This window comes from Eptesicus fuscus, chromosome 16 (genome assembly GCF_027574615.1).
Source record: "Eptesicus fuscus isolate TK198812 chromosome 16, DD_ASM_mEF_20220401, whole genome shotgun sequence".
Classification (NCBI taxonomy): domain Eukaryota; kingdom Metazoa; phylum Chordata; class Mammalia; order Chiroptera; family Vespertilionidae; genus Eptesicus; species Eptesicus fuscus.
Window position 1 is genome coordinate 54,777,937 of NC_072488.1, and position 19,815 is coordinate 54,797,751.

The 19,815-nt window shown below is 49.4% G+C and overlaps 1 protein-coding gene across 2 annotated transcripts in view; it reads right to left on the bottom strand.

Annotated features, from left to right (window-relative positions):
• REEP1 (receptor accessory protein 1) overlaps positions 1-19,815 on the bottom strand; it is an 89,999-nt gene that overhangs the window by 37,126 nt on the left and 33,058 nt on the right. For both annotated transcript variants that reach the window (XM_054728221.1, XM_054728219.1), the window contains exon 2: positions 7,150-7,222. In XM_054728221.1, the coding sequence (XP_054584196.1) occupies positions 7,150-7,222 (73 nt within the window). The remainder of the gene's footprint in view (positions 1-7,149; positions 7,223-19,815) is intronic.

Here is a 19,815-nt window from a genome sequence, read left to right on the forward strand (position 1 = left end):
AATACTGGTGGCTCAGAGATGGAAACCATAAATAAATTAACAGGAAATGTTTTCCCCCATCAAACCACAGAGTAACCAAATGATGCCTATTTTTTCCAAGGTACGAAAGAGAAGTTGCCAGGTTTGAAGGATTCTATCCAAAATTCCCTGCAAGATGTGGAAAGCATGGGCAGGATGGTGTCCAGAATAGAGAGAGGGAGCTATGGCCAATCTGAGAGGTGATGACCAGGAGCAACTCTGGAATGGATAGTTGACAGCAGGGCTAGGGAGTCTCTCTGGACTGATCAGGGGCAGGACCCAGCGGTGAAGACACTGGAGAAGGTGTGATCCTAGGTCACAGCAGGAGAGTGGGAAGCAGAGCCTAGAGACCTTCCATGAGCCACAGAGATGGGCTGAGACATCAGGACCCATAACACCAAGCCTCCAGGGCTTCTGGCAGCCTGCAAGAGCCCGCCCCATGGGCTGTGCAGGCAGCAGGCTTAGCCACCTCTGTAGCCTCATCTCACCTTTGGACCCTCCTCTACATCAGTCACCCTATTTCTTGAGTATTTCACACTCCCTCTTGCATCTGGACCCTGCTTCAGCCACCCAGGGAATTCCCTATGCCTAATGACCGAGAAAGCAACAATTTGAGCCTGGTTTACAGCTGACTCGGCACCATCTGCTGGCAGGAGCTCACAGTGGACAGCTGCATAGCCGGGGCAGTCCTGAGAGAATGAGGAAGTGAAATTCCCTCACAGGCAGCACTCTGAGCAGCGCGCTTAGCCGGAAGGAAAAATGTCCTGAGGTCATGCACCTACACTGCCACCAGGTGTACTATTTTCTTATTTTCTGTATTCTTGATGCTTGGCATCTGAGGCCTTGCTGACTGGGGAGAGACTTCCCTTCCCAGGACCAGCCAATTCTTAGAAAAAGACTTGCCCCAGGGTGGACTTTCCGTATGCAAACTGACCAATCCAGAGCCCATAGGTTGGGCCAATATTATATTCCCTAGCCCTAATAACCCCAGGCCAGGTACCAAGGCAACTAGGGCAGCCCCCACACCCCACAGCCTGCTGAACTTATTCCAACTAGCCAACCCTAAACCTGATACCCTGCCCTACCCGACTTCCCTGCAGAAACCAGTAGAGGTTGTGGCCCACCTGCCCGCCTCTTCCTGACTCCTGACCAATCCTGGTGCTTCTCCATGTGGCCCTGGGTGGTGTGCTGGGCCTCCCACTTTTAAGGAGCTGTGGGTAATAACGTCTTTCTTCATGACAGTCATTTCTGTGTCTGCATGCCTTACCGTACCCGATTAAAGCAAATCCCAAGTACATTTTAAAATCCAAGGTAAAGATTTGGCAATACCATGAGGTACATGGAAGGATGGCTGAGGCTGGTACTGGGCCGTGATCACCTTCTGGAATGATGTGGATGGACCCCCAGACTGCAGACATTTGTTAAAAGTCCGTGCCTGGCCAGCACCATCGGCATCATGGAGGAGCTCGTTAGAAATACAGAATCTCAGGCCCCACCTGAGACCCTATGGATCAGAATCTGCGTTTTAACGAAACCCTCTGTTCATTCACACTCACGTTAAAGTTTGAGATTCACTGGTTTTGCTACAGGGTAGAAAGAAGCTAGGAACATTCCAGGGCAGGAGGAATAGGGAAACTGAGACAAGAAACTTAAGCAAGGCCAAGCAGTTTGGACAACGTGCAGCTGGCTTGTGAATAACAAGCCATTACCTTCCCCCAACCAAAGGCACTTGAGAGCAAATGGTTAAAAGCCTCTCTAAGTAGAGGATGCAGGAAAGGAGAGGGCAAGGGGGAGGAAAAAAGAGCCGTTTATTTCACTCCCTAAACAGAAAAGTCATCAGTCTTAGGGCTTGGCGAGATAAAACTGCCAGGTGCTTCTCACAGATTCTGGGAAAGCCACAACAAAGTGAAAGGGGGACCTTGAAAACTAATCTGTACCCAAACTATCTGGCAGAGAAATTTTAAAATCTATAGACAGAAAAATATAAGGCAGAAAGCTCCACCCCACTCGCTCCTCAGATTAGCCGAGAGAGCCCATCGGCACTTTTTGCTGGATGATTGCTTGCCTTGTTCCTTTAATAAATTTGCATGTTTTACTTCCTTTATAAATTCACTTGAACACAACACAGTTATCTGGAGTCACTTGTTTGGATTCATTTATATGAGCAGATAAGAAGTGAGATGGGGACAGCCCTCTCCCTCTGACTCGGGGCTGTCGGATAACATACCGATCTGTGTCTGTGAGAGGTGCCTGTAGCAGTCTGACTCACAACCTTTCTGCTTCTCAACCCTGAACTTCTGAGTTCTATTTTTTAAATAATGTTAGTGCCTGGAGGATAGGTGCTTCTAGCAGGGATACACCTGGTTCCAAGTGGCATAGAAAGAAATGAAATAGAAGCAGAGACTAGACTGTCACCTGACCACTTCAGGACCACCATGCCACTAGGAAGCGGGTAATAAAGGGACTTAGGGGCTTCAATGGGGTGACTGATCCTGATGATCAAGGGAACCAGGGTGGCTGCTACACAAAGTGGCAGGGGGAGGAAGTTAACGGTCCTCGGGGGATCTCCTACCACAGTCTCATTCAGAGGTACAAGTCAATGACTCACAGAGGCAGGATTACTAAGGCCTCATATTCCTCAGGAATGAAGATTCAGGCCACACCCTGGATAAGGAACCTCAAGCTCTAACTGAACCAAAGCTGACTGAAGGCAAAGGGAGCATGCTTAGATGGTGGAAGAAGGAAGTAATAGGAAAAAAACGCTGGCTGTGCTATGGAACTGTAGGTGCCCAGAGCACCTTCTGAATTATCCTGGTTCTGCAGGTGTCATGTTTTTCAATGTCTTTTGAGCTATTTTACAACTTTGATTTCCCCATTTTCCCAAGAATTCAGTTGAATATTTTTTAAAAATTCATTTCATCCCTCCTGATTGGTTATGTGTCTGCTCTTTGGAATCTCCTTTGATGTATTTTTAGCACCTTACTGGTTCTCTCATTAATCAATGAGTTATGTAAAATTTTTACATGTGTTAATTTGATATTAGTACAAGAGTCATGATTTTACCCTTTAAAGATTATCTTTTTTTTTTTTTTTTTAATATATTTTATTGATTTTTCACAGAGAGGAAGAGAGAGGGACAGAGAGTCAGAAACATCGATGATAGAGAAACATCGATCAGCCGCCTCCTGCACAACCCCCACCGGGGACGTGCCCGCAACCAAGGCACATGCCCCCGACCGGAATCGAACCCGGGACCCTTCAGTCCGCAGGCCGACGCTCTATCCACTGAGCCAAACCGGTTTCGGCTAAAGATTATCTTTTAACAAAAGACATAAATACAAGTTATGAACTTATGACCACTTGCATGACTAAGGACTGTAGTTTCTACCAATATCTTCTTCATTTTTTTGTTATGTATAGATTTAAATATTTTAACTAATCTTATTTTTATTTATTCTCCTTCTCCCCCTAATAAAGTATATGGATGGTTCACTTGAGAATTCAATATTTTAGAGTGCTGAATATTAAGGTTAGATCCTGTCAGAGCCAGAGGAAGAGAAGTACTGGACCTGCAGCTGGACTCAGCTGAAAAAATTTGGATTTAACAAGTACATGAGTTGCACAGAATTCTTGTTGGAACGTTTTTTAAAAGCCAAAACTTGGGTAAAAGAGTGGATGTCAATGTTGGGCAGCCAAACAAGTAACTGTAATGGATATACATATGTTTTATATATGTATAAAATACTGTCATATTATATACTATACTTTAATTTTATTAAATATCGTAAATTTTATTAAATATAATGACATATAATATAAAAAAATACGTTTATTACCAGTATCCAAAGCCTTCTAATTTTGAGATTGTCTTTTTGGGCGGCAAGGCCTATTATCTAGGCTTGGAAAAAATCAAATGCCCTTATCGGGGATTTTGAATCTTCACGGACTGTTCCAAAGGCACAGGGCAGCCAGAAGCCAGTGTCCATGGTGACGACACTGGCAGCAGCTTCCTAACCAGACCTTTCCTGTGGCATAAGCTTACCTGTCACCAGGTTTCTGGGATCCTCCCCAATTTCTGAGTATCTTCCCCCGAGCCTTCTAGTTAGTTCTAGGAATTCCCATAAATTCCTTTCTGTTTAAGTGCAGTGTGTTTGGAAAGACATAAGAAGCTATGAATATTGAGAGCAGTGTTTCTCAAACTGAGGATCCTATAAAAAGTCTGATTTTCATTCCGGAAGTCTGGGCAGGACGCTAGAGTCTTTGTTTCTAACAAGCTTCCAGGTAATGTTGCTCATTCTAGTCCACAGGCCACACTGAGTATGGGCCGGAGAGCGCTCAATGCTTGTAGAGAAGGGGCTGGGAAGTAGGGAGGAGCAAGACAGAGGGTGTTCAAGCCAGTATAATGGGTCTGCACTCGATCTTGCAGGCGAGAAGCAGTCATTCAAGGATCCTGGGGGAGTGAAATGAGTATTTCCACTGTTAAAAGGCTTCTAGAAGTTATATAGAGTCTATATTATAGACAACAGAGTGTGAGATGAGGGACAGGAGGCAGGAGAACCAATTAGGAAGTGTGGTAGGCAAAATACCAGCCCCTGCCCGCCCCCAAATGATGTCCTCATCCTAGTCTCCAGAACCCTTGAAAATGTCTATGGCAAATGGGCCTTTGCAGAGTTGTTAACCTAAGAACTTTCAGAAGGGAAGACCATCCTGGACTAGTCAGGTGGCCCACTGTGCCAATGAGTACTTCAAGGCGGAGACCCTGGCCGGGCGGTGGCCACAGGGAGATGTGACTACGGAAGAATGTTCAGGGATGAAACACTGCTGACTTGAAAGAGGGAGAAAGTGGCTCCAGCCCAGGAATGCAGGTGACCGGCCTCCAGGGACTGAAAAAGGCAAGGAAGTGGATTCTCCCCTAGAGCCTTGCCTGTGTTAAGCCCCTAAATTCATGGCAATGTGTTACAGCAGCAGTAAAAACTAACGGGAGGCTATTGCAACATTCCAGGGAGGAAATGATGACAACCTCGTTTAGAGAGTGGCTGCAGAGAAGGAGAGGCCTGGTCTGAAAGATCATTAGGGGACGAGGGACGTAGTTGCCAATCAGTGTGTGCATGGCTGGGTGGTGAGGGAGAGGCAGGGGTGCAAGGAAATTCCCAGGTTTCCCTCTTGGACAAATGGATCCATGGTCAAAAGGAGAAGAGAAGGGAGTGCGCACGTGTGAGCGTGCCAGTCTCCCTAATACTAGTCAGCTCCTTCCTTCCAATTCCATTTTTACCAAGAAACCGTCTCATCTTTACTCATAAGCTTTCCTTTCGGGAAAAACACGTGTTCACCAGCCAACACACACAGCTGCTCTGCTTGTCAGTTATATGTTTCACTCTAAATTTATGAATTGCCCTTCTAGTTACAAAGCAGGCTCCTGTGAGATTGGCCAGAGCAAAACAATTTACCAGGCTTTGATCTCTCCCAGAAGAGCTGACAGAGCTGAGTTTCTGCCCCTGCAAAGCAGATCAGGCCTTGATCCACGGTGACCCCAGCTTTGCCTCCTCACCTGGCACAGCTGCCCTGCGCCCTAGGCTGGAAGGGAGACCTGGAAGAGGCTGCCTCATGCTTCACCCCTGTGCCAGGTCAACGGAGACTCAGGAGGCTCTGCGCTTATAACTTAACAGCTATTTACAGCTCATGCTCTGAGGTTCCCAGTCTCTGGGGAGAACCCAGCCCTGTCTGGACCCCCGGCTTAGTAGCAAAGGCAAGCCTGGGCGAGCAGTTCTAGGAAACCGAGAGGTGAGGGAGGTAAATGCAGTTGACTTGGAGGGGGCTGGTTTCATCATAAAGATGTCCTGGGAAATCTTGGAAAGGAAATGATGATGTTTTCAACCCTCTCTGAGTTATTTCTCTACCTGCCAGACTTGCCAAGGGACACCTCTGAGTCAAAGAGGGAGAGCGAAGACCCTCTGTCCCTCACTACACGGGGGATCAGGGCTGTTGCTCTTCACCCCACAGCTCAGGTGAAGAAAAGGAGGCTCTTGGAAGCCAGCTTCTCGCCCCGCATTGCATCAAGCAAATGCCAGAGCCAGGACTTGACTTCAGGCTCCTGATGACAAAATCCACATCCTTGAACTTTGACCTGGGTATCTCTCCTTCCCTCAACCCGGCCCCTGCAGGTGTTTGTCAATCAGGGGTGGTCTGGTGGTTCTGTCTAGAGGTGCCCAGCACATCTAGGGCTGTGACCACGGCTCCCAAATCACTCAACAGTACTACAAGGAGCCCAAACCAAGGAGCCCCTTCGCACGTGCTCAGCCCTCTGCTAGGTGCTGTGGGGTAATAGCTGCAGAATAATGAACAACTCCTGCCCTCTAAAAGCTTATAAAGCAACTAGAGGCCCGATGCACAAAGATTCGTGCAAGAATGGGCCTTCCTTCCCCTGGCTGCCGGCACCACCTTCGCTCCAGCCGGAGCCACCTTTCTGCCTTCCCATGCCGCCCAGAGGCCCGGAGCGGCTGGGGTGGTGCAGAATGCCTGCGTCATCACCATGGCAACGACACAAAGCGTCCCACTCCACCCCCGGCCACTTGGCGTCTGCATATGCAAATTAGCCCACCATCTTTTTTGGGTTAATTTGCATACTAACTCCTGATTGGCTGGTGGGCATGGCGAAGGTACTATCAATTTGCATCTTACTCTTTTATTTGTGTAGATAGGGCTTACATCCTGGGGCATCTGAATCGCAGAATTGGGGTGGGACAGAGCCTGAGTCGCAGACCAGGTCTGCTGCTTCCAGGACCCCTGTTCCTGCCCCAGGGTCCCAATAACAGTGCGTTCTGGTCACACAGTGTTTTCCAGACAAAGAAACTGAGGCTCTTCGAGGTGAAGTCACTCATCCCAGGCCACACAGTGGCCTGTGGAGGACTGGGGACCTCGGTTCCTCTCACTGTACCTCCCTGCATTCCCCCCTTCTGCACTCTAGTTCTAAACAGGAAGTGTAGATGGGAGAGGATCCCTGGGCCACACCACATGGGTCTCATGAGGAGAGCGATGAAGGGACTCCTCTGCCTGCTGCCAGTGCCCACAGCAGAGAGCGCCCACCTCCTCCCACCAGTTCACACCCAGTTCACTCCCCAAAGTGCTACTCACATATTCTTTAATGTCCTTTGACTTCACGGCCTTGTAGGAATAATATGCAGGATAAAGGGTGCCAAATATAAGCCTGGAGGGAAGACAGAGAAAAGCAGAAATGTGATTCTCATTCATGATGGGAAATGTCTGTCTTCAATGGCAGGAAAGTTCTCTCAGCTACAGAAAGTGCTGCTGTGGGCTTGACTTATTGTTTCCGAATGCCCTGAAGGTCTGCTCCTGGCTGGGAGGTGCTTAGGAACCTCCTGTTACAACCTACAAGGGTGATTTGGGGTCGTGGAAGCCAAAAATGGGGTGGGGTGGGAAGCCAACCTGAACCCCTGAAATTAAAGGTCAACCGTTCCTCTCCTGCTGCCAACCCCCGAGATGCTCTACGAGCCTGCGGCAGGCACGGTGGGCTTCCTTCACCACTGAAACCCGTTCACCAAAAGCTCCTTCTAATTTCACGCATCTCCTGCTTCATTTCAGCATCCTGCGGCCGGAATCAGCTTTCCAATTGTAAATCCACTCAAGCCACGCCACAGGCATCCCCACCTGCATTAACCTGCTTCTCCCTGCTCTTAAGGCGAAGAAGCAAAAATAACACCAGCGTGACTGTTGGGCAGCAGCTCTCACAGCAGCTCTCACTGCCCGCGAGCGCAGGGCTGCACCGGGCCATTAAGGAATCTGACTCTCAGCCCTGCCTCTGAGGGCCTGCCTGGCAGAGCCCCACCCGACCTCATTCTCTTCACCTCGCTCCTCTCCCTCCCCCCACAAGCCTTTGCCTGGGCTGTGGTCTCCTTCTGGAATCTTCCTCCCCTTCTGTGTCTGGTTCCCATGCCTGTTCACCAGATCCCAGCTCCATCATGACTTGGTCACAGAAGCCTTCCCTCACCTCCAGCTAGGTCAGTCCCCACCCCCTCTTCTGCCACCCCCGCCCCTTTCACAGCCAATGTGCGTATTATCAGGATGCTCTTTCGCTAGTGTTTGGGTGACACTTTGATTGACAGGATCTCCCCATTGGACTGTAAATGTATTTTATTTCAACAATGTGTTTCTAGCACCTGCCACATAGTAGGCTCGCAAGGGATATTTTTAAATGTGTGACCTGACAGAACGTTGGTGCTGAGTTTATTCCTTTCACCTGACAGATAAGGTCACCCAGGAGTCAATTCAGATGCAAACTGAATGGGCACAGGAGGCGCACTGGCTCCCCCCCCCCCCCCCACAGGAGCCAACATATCCTGTGAGCACCCACAGTCAGAGCTTCCAGGGCCCCTGCAAGAAGGCTCCTCATTTGGGAACCCCAAAGCCCTGGCTCCCTCATCAGTATTTAGAGGTCGCACAGAAAACTCGGAGTCCAGACGCGATTCAGCACGCCGTGGTCAGCGCTCCCACAGCGCTGTGGCCAGGCAACACCCTGACATTCTACTGCCTCAGGTTGCCAGGGAAAACCAGTTAACTGAACAGAGTCCGTTTCTAAGATGCCGGCAGGGAAAGGGTTTTCGCACCCTTGCCTCACACAGGCCTGGCCCTACATGCTTCACAGGCATCGCCTCAGTCCTCAGGCCGCCTCAGCTAAAGGAACCTCTTTCTCGGACGGGACACCAGCGCACAGAGCGGTCAGTCGCTTGCGTGTCTAAGGTCCCAGGACCGTTAACAGAGTAAAGCCTCTGAAGACTGGTTGATGTCGGCTGGGGCCCTGGCCAGGGCGGGCCTCCTCCCAGCCTGGCCTTTTACGAACACTGTCCTCTGGCTTGGAGAGCAAGGCCATCCTCTGTGAGGGCTGGGATTGTGTGCGGGGAGCAAGATAAGCCCGCAGAGGGGACAGCGAGTGTCTGGAGGGGAGGAGAAAAGGTAGGACTCAAGTGGGTGGGAAGAAATTTAAGGCAGAGAGCAAAGGCACCAGGCATGCCCGGGGGGCGGGGGAGGAGCGGAGGGGGGGGGGCGAGGCGGCATGGCCTGGGGAAGCTCACCGGGTCCAGAAATGAGCCAGCTTGGTGAGGGAGGACTCCCCAGCCATCCCCCCCTGCCCCCCTCCCAAGCATTCTCAAATACCAGAGAGTCTGCTTCCCTCCATGAGGCCTTTCCTGACCTTATCACCCCCTGAAGATTAGGTTCTTCTCTCCCCCCTACATGCAGCAACATCCCTCTTTCCTAGCCCTGGTGCATACACTTGCGGTGGTTTATTCAGTGTCTATCTGCCACGTTATATGCCCCACAGAGCCAAGGCTGGTATCTGTCTCATTCATAACCGCGCCCCAGGGCCTGGCAAGTGCTCGGTAAGTACCCGGTGTTCTCTGTCTGGTGAACTAAAGGGCGGAGCCATCCAGGGCACATCCATGACGTTGGGACTGAGCTCTGGACAGCAAGGGAATGCCAGATGGCAATGGCTGATTCAGCAGAGCCTCGGGCAACGCGCCACTGGCTCCGCTGGCACAGATGCCCTGGTTTAGCCGGGTTTGCCAGGAGGGTTCCCAGCCCTGCCCTGGGGCAGTGTGCGACTGGCGGAAGAAAGACAAGTGCAAACTCAACCGCCGCTGCGGCTCCTCTGTGAGCTCCCAGGAGCAGCGGCACCTCCGGTCACAGAACTGGGACCCTCGGTGGTGCCCGGACGGGAGGCCTGTGCTCCGTCTGCTGGGCTCCTGATGGGAAGTGGTGGCCAGTGTCCCCCCACCTGACAGCATGGGGACAGCAAGACACATTTGCTTCTTCAGTCCCTAAAATCTCCACAGCCCTGGCAGGTGGAGGAGTACACTTGGCATTTCACTGCCCAGGAAAGGGAGGATGGGATTCAAATGCCGAGCACTTCCAAATCTACTTTGGAGACAAGAAGCAACAAATGAAGCAGGTCCAAGCCAAAAGCGGTTGGGACCAATGTCCATGCAGACCAAGTGCCCCTGCAACTCCCCGCTCCCCACCCCCCATCCCCACCCCCACCCCAGCCCTCCCTCGGCCTCCGGATCTCACGGGCAGCAGCTGTCCCCGGAATGAGCCATGCTCATCACTCACAACTGTGACTTCCCGCCTGCTCTCCATCCTGCCTAAATCTTTGTGCAGGATCTTCCCACAGCCTCACAACTGTTTTTCCTGATAAAGTCCCACTAATCCTTTAAGATCCATCTCAAAAAAGCCACTTCTGTGAGTCTTTGATCACTTGTCCCTCAGAATTTTCTTGATATTATTTAAGTCCATTAAAGCCCTTATGCTGTCATATTAATAAGACACTTAAAATTATGATATCAATATCGCTGAGCACTACTGCCAGCCACTGCTCTATAGGTTGTATACATGCCTCACTTAACCCTCAACGCCCATATGGGATAAGAATTCCACTCCATTTTATTTTATTTTTTGTTTTGTTTTGTTTTTTTTAATCTTTATTGTTGAAAAGTATTACATATGTCCTCTTTTTTTCCCTACTGATCCCCTCCCCACCCAGGCCTTCACCACCCTATTGTCTGTGTCCATGGGTTATGCATATACACATACACGGTCTTTTGTTGATTACCTCTCCCCCACCCACCCTCACCCACCTTCCCTCTGAGATTTCGCACTCTGTTCTATGCTTCCATGTCTCTGGATCCACTCCGCTCACCAAGTCTACTCCATTTTACAGACGAGGACACTAAGGCCCCAGGAGACCACAGCCAGGAGCAGAGCGGGGATGAGGACCTGGGCAGCCTGACAACAGGGCTTGTCTGTGTCCTCCTGCGTTAACTGTGCTGGCTGACTCAGTGTCCCCATCCAAACCACGCAGAACTAGGTGATCAGGGGGGTCTCTAGTGCCTGGCACAGCCCCTGCTGAAGTGGGTACTTGAAAAATGTCTGTTGAGTGAATAAAGAACAAAGAATTGAAATGTCTCTCTGGGGAACTTAACCCACTTGATAGACTCACAAAACTCTCTCTACAAGGTCAAGAGGAAATACTTAGGAGGATCTACAGCTCCTTAAGTGCTCACGGTCAGCCCATCAGAGGGGAGGAAAAAGGCGTGTGTGCCTCTAGAGAGGAGGCCGGGCTCTGTGCCAACACACTCCTCCCAGTTACCTGTGACGGAGTCTTGCACTGCACTTCACAGCCTCAGAGCTCTGCACACCCTCCCTTCTCCACAGTCACTTACTGTGACCTTGAAGCCTGCCACCCCTAACTTACTGGCCCCATTTATCTGCCTGTCACGTTTCTCCTATGTTTGCCCCCTCCTTCTTCTTCTTCCTCCAGGTTAGGGGCCTTCAGAATGTTTGCTTCAGAATGAAAACAATATGCATTCTTTCCATCTGTGCATGCCACAAGGCCATGATCACAGGGGGGTTATGGAAAGAATTGTCCTCGTAGGGGATGTCCAGGAAGCCAACATCAAAAGTGAAAGCATCACAGTTTGACAAAAAAAAAAAAAAAGAGTTAGCATCCCATAATAACTGGTGCCAACAGTTGCTCTCGCCGGGTGCCGGGCACGGCTTTAGGTGCTTTACCTGCATTTTGCATGTACAGAAACTCTGTGACGTGGGCATGATTATCATCTCCATTTCACAGATCCAAATAAAAACCAGAGAATGTAAATAACTGGGCTCAGGTCACACAGCAAGTCCAAGGCAAGGCTGGACAAGAACGTGAGATTTCACAGTGTGGGCGCTAAGTCAGTGACGTTCCCACTTGTTTGATGGAACAAAATCAGTAACATATTTTAATCACCCATTATTTGTATTACCACGAATCTTTGGCTTTGCTGAGGAAATTTTTTTTAAGTCATCGTGAGAAGCAACTTATTTAAAATGAAATTGTCTAACACGTAAGCCCGCCTACCAAGGCTCGTGCAAACTGGAACACAGCTTGGGTTCTGCTGAAAACAAACGAAAGAGTGAGGGACTCTGACAATACCCGTGTGTTGTGGACTCCCCTTTGTCCCCCAGAATCCCCTACATGCCTAACACTCCCTTGATCTCCTTCCACATTCAGAACACCCCGAGCCTTTCCCTGTCCACAGAGCTGCTCAGCTCCTGTGAGTGGGGGACATGGCCTGGCTGTAAAGGCACGTGAACCCTAAGCTACACACAGAAGGAGGGACAACCTCGGAGGCCTGGGAGCTGGGGGGCCTTGGTGCTAGTCTGTGCTGCACCATTCAACACACTAGAGTCCTTGGATAAGTGCCCAGGAGCCTCCCCGTTTTTATTTCCTCTGCCCATTGGGGTGTCCCCACAGGTGCTGGTGGGAAGGTCAAGTGCGATGACATACAATAAAAAATGTTGAAGAGGAAAAGGCTGCACAGATCTGTGAAATTATTTCCCCCCAGTGGAGGCTCTAAGCTGAGGACCCGGTCTGTGGTGTCCCACCACCAGGAGGGGCAACGCCTCCGTGCCAGTCCTTTACTCAGCCCCGGGGTAAGGCTGGGTCCAGCACTTGTGTCCATAAGACCCAGGAATGCCCGGTGGCTGGGAGACCCAGGACGGCCACTGCCTGCAAGGCAGTCCCCCTGGGGGTGGGGTGGGGGAAAGAACACGGATGACTTTCAGAGGTGTGGGAAGTGGTTCCACTGTCTCAGCAGAATCATAAAAGTATCCTACTCCGTGATTCGCTCCTTGGTTCTGGGTGTGTGACATCAGGGAAATGCCTTTTTCCAGAAGGTTCTGGATAGAGAGAGAAGATGACTGACAAGTTCATACTACTCCCTTGGCCTTATGTGCATTCGACCCAAGAAAACTGTACTATAAATGGCATAGTTTGGCGCAAACTTCAACTCTAGGATCTTACCTCTCCCACCTCAACCCTGACTGGTCTGTGGGGAAATGGCTGAGGCATCTCTGGAGATACCCCTGGGGTATAACTAAAGTAACTGGAAGTCTCCCACATTTTAGTGTAGCTAGCTCTGCAGTGCCTTTGCCATGGCAGCAGGTAGAGAAGAAGGGCTGGCTGGTTGGTTTGGGAAGTGGTTGAATTCAAGGAACAGGAGGGACTAGAGCACAGGGCCCTGGGGAAAGGTGCCTGGTCTGGGAGAAGTATCAGCCAGGGCCCAGAATGACATCTCTGAGTTCCTGTGCAGTGAAGGGGGGATGTGGCACTGGGGAAGGAGTCCCAACCGAAGGTCAGGAACCTGGTTCTAGGCTCAGCTCTGATCTGAACTGGTGGGGTGATCTTGGACCACCCCCCCAACCACCACTCCTAAGCTAGGCAGCCTCTCTCTCTCTCTCTCTTTTTATTTTTTAAAAATATATTTTATTGATTTTTTACAGAGAGGAAGGGAGAGGGATAGAGAGCTAGAAACATCAATGAGAGAGAAACATCGACCAGCTGCCTCCTGCACACCCCCTACCCGGGATGTGCCCGCAACCAAGGTACATGCCCTTGACCGGAATCGAACCTGGGAACCTTCAGTCCGCAGACCGACGCTCTATCCACTGAGCCAAACCGGTTTTGACTCTCTCTCTCTTTTTAAATCCTTACCCGGGGGCATGCTTAAAGAGAGGAAGGGAGAGAGAGAGAGAGAGAGAGAGAGAGATAGGCTGTTCTCTGCACATGCCTCGACCAGGGATCAAACCCACAACCCAGGTATGTGCCCTGACTGGGAATTGAACTGACAACCTTTCGGTGCATAGGACAGCACTCAATCAACCGAGCCACTCTGGTGGCTGGGCTTGGCAATCTCATTTTTCATTCAGGAAACACTGACCTACTGACCTGGTAAATACTGACCTATTGACCTGGGATAGTCGCTGGTGAGCCAGCAGTGAACAGGTGGGTGGAGCACCCCCTCCCCCAGCTCAGGCATTCTTTCTTCCCAGGACTTCGGTCTCACCCAGGTCCGGCCCTGGCCTCTGCTCAGCTGCGTGAACTGTATGGATACTGCTGAGCATGCACTATCCCACCTCACACACACTCCACATCCTGAGATAGCACGAGGATGTTAGCAAACACCCAAATGGTGGTGATAAGCAAAACAAGCAAAGCTGTAACAAGGCCATCAGGCCAGACACGGACAGTCACCGGTAGCTCTGGTGTATTCCTGGGAACTGCAGCAGCAGAAGAGGAGTCAAAGGGGGGTCATTATTTTTTGCTGTATCCCTTGTCACCAGCAGGTGGGAATCATGGGTCAGCAAGGCAGAGTGCTGACAGCTGTCCTTTGGGAGGGTGGAAAACAAAGAATGGATGGACTGGAAAACAGGAAAATATGGGTGTGTTTTAATCTCTGTGGATGTACAGACAAGCAAGCAATGACGCGAAGCCAGGGTGACAAGAACTGACACCGTTCTTGATGGAGAAATTCCACTGCTCAAAAGACTTCCGTAGCTCCCTACGGCCCAAAGAAAAACATCCAGACTGCTTACCTTTGAAGGCGGGCTTCCACCATCTAGCCCCAGCCCAGCCCACCAGCTTCACACGCCCTTCACTAATTCCTGTGCATACCTCGTGCGTTTCTGCCACTGTGCCCTGCCATCATTCAGGAGCTGGGAATGTTACTTGTTTATGTTTGCTGTAGACAATATTTTAAAGACAGTAGTCTCCCTTACTCGCAGGAGAGATGTTCCAAGATCCACAGTGGATGCCTGAAATTGTGGACCGTACCAAACTGCACAGGTACTATGTTTTGTCCTACACATACATACCTTTTTGCTTAAAGGAAGCACTTTGTGGCTTCTCTTTGGCATATCTGAATCACCAATATCACTGCTCTTGCACTTTGGGGCCGTTATTAAGTAGAATAAGGGTTACACAAACACTGTGATACTGCGACATTAGTGTATATACACAGCATGGATACCCTGGACAAAGAAATGTTCACATTCCGGTGGGAGTGAACGGGACAGTACGAGATTTCATCACACCACTCAGAACAGCACACAAGTTAAAACAAGCATGTCAAACTCAAAGGCTAACGCAGGCCAAATAAACAAGGTTTAAGTTTACATGGGCCGCAAAAAAACAAAAGCTGCAATTTTTATAGAAACGTAGGTTTATTTCAATAGAGACATGCTGACTACAAAGGGCTGAAATAAATGAGTAATTGTTAACATAAAATAATAGAACATTTTAATAAAAATTAATATTTTTTCTTGAACATTAACTTACCAGACACCAAATAACTGAACAAATTAATAAGTGTAACGCAAATAAACCTATTTTTCTCGTTCTCCGAAAGCGAAATATTTCCTGTTGCGCACACCAAACAAGTCAGTTCAAGACTAATGAGGTGTCAATCGGCTGCTAAAATATTTGCTGCTGGTATTAGTGGAGAGAAATGGTGCGCCTGCGTGTAAGGCGCGTAAGGGAAATGAATGCAACACGATTAATCAGTTATTAGCGAACATTGTAGTTCGTTATTAATAATTATGTATAACAGGATATTGTAAAAATTAAGTTGCAAAATTTTTATTAAAACATTTCTTACATACTGTTATATTGGCTGGGCTGCAAAAATATTTGTTGTGGGCTGCATGCAGCCCGTGGGCCACGAGTTGGACATGCTTGAGTTAAAACTTAAGAATCGTTTATTTCTGGAATTTTCCATTTAAAATATTTGGACTGCAGTTGAATGGGGATAATTGAAACTGCAGAAAGCAAAATCATGGATAAGAGAGGGCTACTGAACAGAAAATAATTAAACAGAAATAAAAATCACCCACAATCCAAGCACTCAGCAATGATAGTAGTTAAAGTACTGCTATGCTGGATATGTCCCTCCAATCCTGGGACACCAATGAGTACTTGCACATGTCCCTCCAACCTTCCCCATGCATGCAGAGTCTAGGGGCAGTATCTGCAGCAGAGGTAGCAGCCCAGCTCAGACTGTCATGGCCACAAGGGGCCCTGAAGACCATCTGATCCACCTTCAGCATCCACCATCCCCGTATCCTGTCAGGATGCTACTGCTGACTTTGTCTGAACCCTTGCACACACAGGAATTCGCTGTCACCCAAAGCAGTCTGGTCCTAGAGGTTGGCATTGGGGCTGAGAAACTTGAGTTAGTAGTTCCTGCTGGGTAGGTGGCCTGAAGAGATATAGACTGGGGAGTGGGGGCTGCTACTCTGGGTGCCTATGCTTGGCCCTATATCCTATACGCAAGAAAAGTAGGAGTGTAGAGACAGAATCAGAGAGAGAAACACATACAACAGAAGGGGGTGAGAGGGAGCGGGGGGAAGAGAGAGAGAGAGAGAGAGAGAGAGAGAATAAAGCAGGTGTGACTAGAGAAGCTGAGAAGTGAGACCAGGGCCTGGGGGAGCAGGGGGCGGAGGGGAGGGACTGAAGAAGGAGTGAGAACAGCAGGCTTCCCAACAGCTTCCCACCCTGGGTTCGAGCACCCATGGACTCCAGCTGCAAATCCCTGCCTCTTTATAATGAAGAATTCTGCTTTGGCTCATGCAAAGTCCAGTTGGTTTTCTCTATCCTGGTTCATGCAACAACAGCGACAAAAAGGGGAAGATGCCTTGACTAAGAAACAGCCTTCAGACCTCTGACCACTGATGCCCGAAAGCTCAGGTCCCCTTAGCCTTCTCCTCTCCGACCTGAACCGTCCCCTGGGGCTGGCAGAGGCCTCGCTGACAGCAGCTTATGCATCTATGGGCACAAAGCCCTTGGCACCGCAGTACCACCACCAACCCAATTTATGATGGCACCGAAAGGTTAGGATCTAGTTCCTGAGCTGAGACAACGAGAAACCCCGTCGTGCAGCACCCAGGAGTGAAGAAGGTGGCCACGTCTGTGTTAAGAACTCATCACCCCAACAAGCACAAGCACCCCCAGTGCTCGGAGAAGCTGGAAGCTGTCCAACGTCTCTATCTGTGTCTCCTCTGAAGCCAGCTCACCGTGTTCCTCAGAGCAGACTCCGGCCCAGCAGAAAGCACAGCAGGCTCCCCAGGAGCCACAGCCCTGCCTTCCCCTCCAGCAGACAATGCAGCAGCTCACAGCCCCTCGCCCAGCTCCTGCCAGAGCCAGAGGCAACAGCGCCCTGAACACTGCGAGGGCAGGGCTCTGGGGCAGACAGACAGATTGGCATCTCATTTCTGCCTCTGACTGGCTTTATGACTTCAATTAAGTTACTTAATTTCTCTAAGTTTCAGTTTCCTCATCTATAAAAATAAGAAACAACAACAGCTCCTATGGTAAGGATTAAGTAAAACAAGGGAATTTTAAAGAGACCAGAGTATTAAAATGTTTCAAATTCACCAGGTGTTAGTTTCTCATCTCCCATCTAGTTCATATTAAATATCCTAATTAAAATTTTCAATTTACTAAGTCACCATCTAAAGTCAATTTTAAAACATAATTTATGATTCTCAGTATACTCAATCCAGCTGGAAAATAAGCACTTGATTCAGGATCATCTTATTTTATTTTGTTTTTATTTTTATTTTAAATATATTTTATTGATTTTTTACAGAGAGGAAGGGAGAGGGAGAGAGAGTTAGAAACATCGATGAGAGAGAAACATCAATCAGCTGCCTCCTGCACACCCCTTACTGGGGATGTGCCCGCAACCAAGGTCCATGCCCTTGACTGGAATTGAACCTGGGACCCTTGAGTCCGCAGGCCGACGCTCTATTCACTAAGCCAAACCAGTTAGGGCGGGATCATCTTATTTTATTAAAAAATACATTTTTATTGATTTCAGAGAGGAAGGGAGAGGGAGAAAGAGACAGAAATATCAATGATGAGAGAGAACCACTGACTGGCTGCCTCCTGTGTGCCCCACACGGGGAACTGAGCCCACAACCCAGGCATGTGCCCCAACCAAGAATTGAACTGTGACCTCCTGGTTCATAGGTTGGTGCTCAACCACTGAGCCACACCGGCTGGGCGGGATCATCTTATTTTACTTTCCAAGTGTCCTCTAAACAGCACCAATTCCAGAAGTATAACTAAGCAATACCAACAGAGTATACCTATTACTTCAACAGATGCACATATCCACGAGGCTGCAAGTTCAGCTCCCAGGCAGGTCCTATTCCCTATCAAGCAACTGACTGACGTCTTGGAACCCACATTTGCTCCTGAGCTTAACTGGCCAGGAGACCCCATGCACGAAGCCAGAGTAGTGACCTCCCTGGACAGTGACAGCAACAGATGCTCCCCCAGGCTCTGTTGGCCTTTAATTCCCGTTAGGCTTTACAGCGCCAGATGCTCTTCCCAAAGCTTGAACTCATTAATGGGTGTGTGGCTAATGGAGAGCAGAGCCTTTCCTTCCCTGCTTCAGAAAGCTGCGCAGTCTCTCAGGGAGGCTCTCCAAGTCCCCGAGTCCTGCCTGGAAAAGGGTGGCTGTGCCCTTAGCGCTGGCCCTTGTCACTCAAGGCCAAGCTAACAGCCTCAGCAGCAACAGGCGTTCCCTCCCCACACCCTCCCCCCCACACACACTTCCCCCACCCACCCCGGCTCCTAGGCTCCTAACACAGGGAAAGCTGCCACTCCCTACAAATGGAAGCCGCAGCCAATGAGGAGATCAGCAGGGCCTTGCTCTTTGTCTCCATCTCCTTTTAGAATTTATAAACCCAACTGCCAAAAAGCTGCTGATGGGAGTAGAGATTGGTACAATCTTCCTGGGAGGCAAGTTGCCGTTATTTCTCAAATCCTCACAGCATCGATGCCCTCTGGCCTAGTAACTGCACTCCTGTACTCAGGCAGTCCATCACACCCAAACAACTCTCTGCACTCCTCTTGGGAATCCATCCAGAAGAAATCCCAGAGGCAAAGATGAAGGCACACATGCATTTCATGGCTTTTTATTATGTAAAAATTTTTGAAATAAATATCCACCAAAAAATTGACTATATAATTTAAAAAGGTCACTAAAATCCTGTTTAGAAATATTTTGGACACAAGCAAATACTGATATATTAATGTTAATGGGAAAGCAAAAGGCACAGAAACTTCAACCATATAAAAGTTTTGTATTCAGAAAGTCTTAGATCCCTCCAGAATGCATCTCTGGGTGATGGAATGATGAGTGGTTTTTATTTTCTTCTTTATCCTTTCCTTTTCTCCCCGCATCCTATCGTCTACAGCAGCATCAATCCTTTGTCCATCACTGTCATGATATAAAGGCGAGTGGGACAATCCCCAACACCACCAAGTTCAAGTCTAGCTGGACAACTCTCAGGCAGACCATCTCACCCAAACTACACCCTGTGAGCCAGGCCAGGGCTTCTAAATCAGCAATGTCTCCACGCAGGGGATGCTCCAGCAGGTCTTGAAAGATGAGCCATGGGTTAGCAGACTGGGGAGGAAGGGAAACCAGGAAGCATTCCAGGAAGGGAGAGCAGCATGCGCAGACCTGCTATCACTCCCCTGAGCACATTCTGCCAGCGCACACCCAAGGACTGAGGACAGGAGGGACAGCTAAAGAGGAAAGTGGAGGCTGGCGACTGAAAGTATGAGGAACTCTACCTCCCAGCACCACGCTTGACACATAGTGGGTGTGTGCTAAATATGAATGAGTGAGTGAATGACTGAATGAATGAATGGCTCAGGGTGAAAGGAGGTTAGAGAAGCAATTTACAACCAAGACTGTGAAGGGAACTAGCAAGTTGAAGGTCCCCCTCCAAGGAAGGTATGTAAAGATCCATTCACACAAATGCCCTGGGGTGTCTCATTATTATTCCAACACTAGAGGCCCGGTGCACGAAATTCGTGCACAGGGGCAGGGGGGAGGGGGTCCCTCAGCCCAGCCTGCGCCCTCTCCAATCTGGGACTCCTCGAGGGGGCCT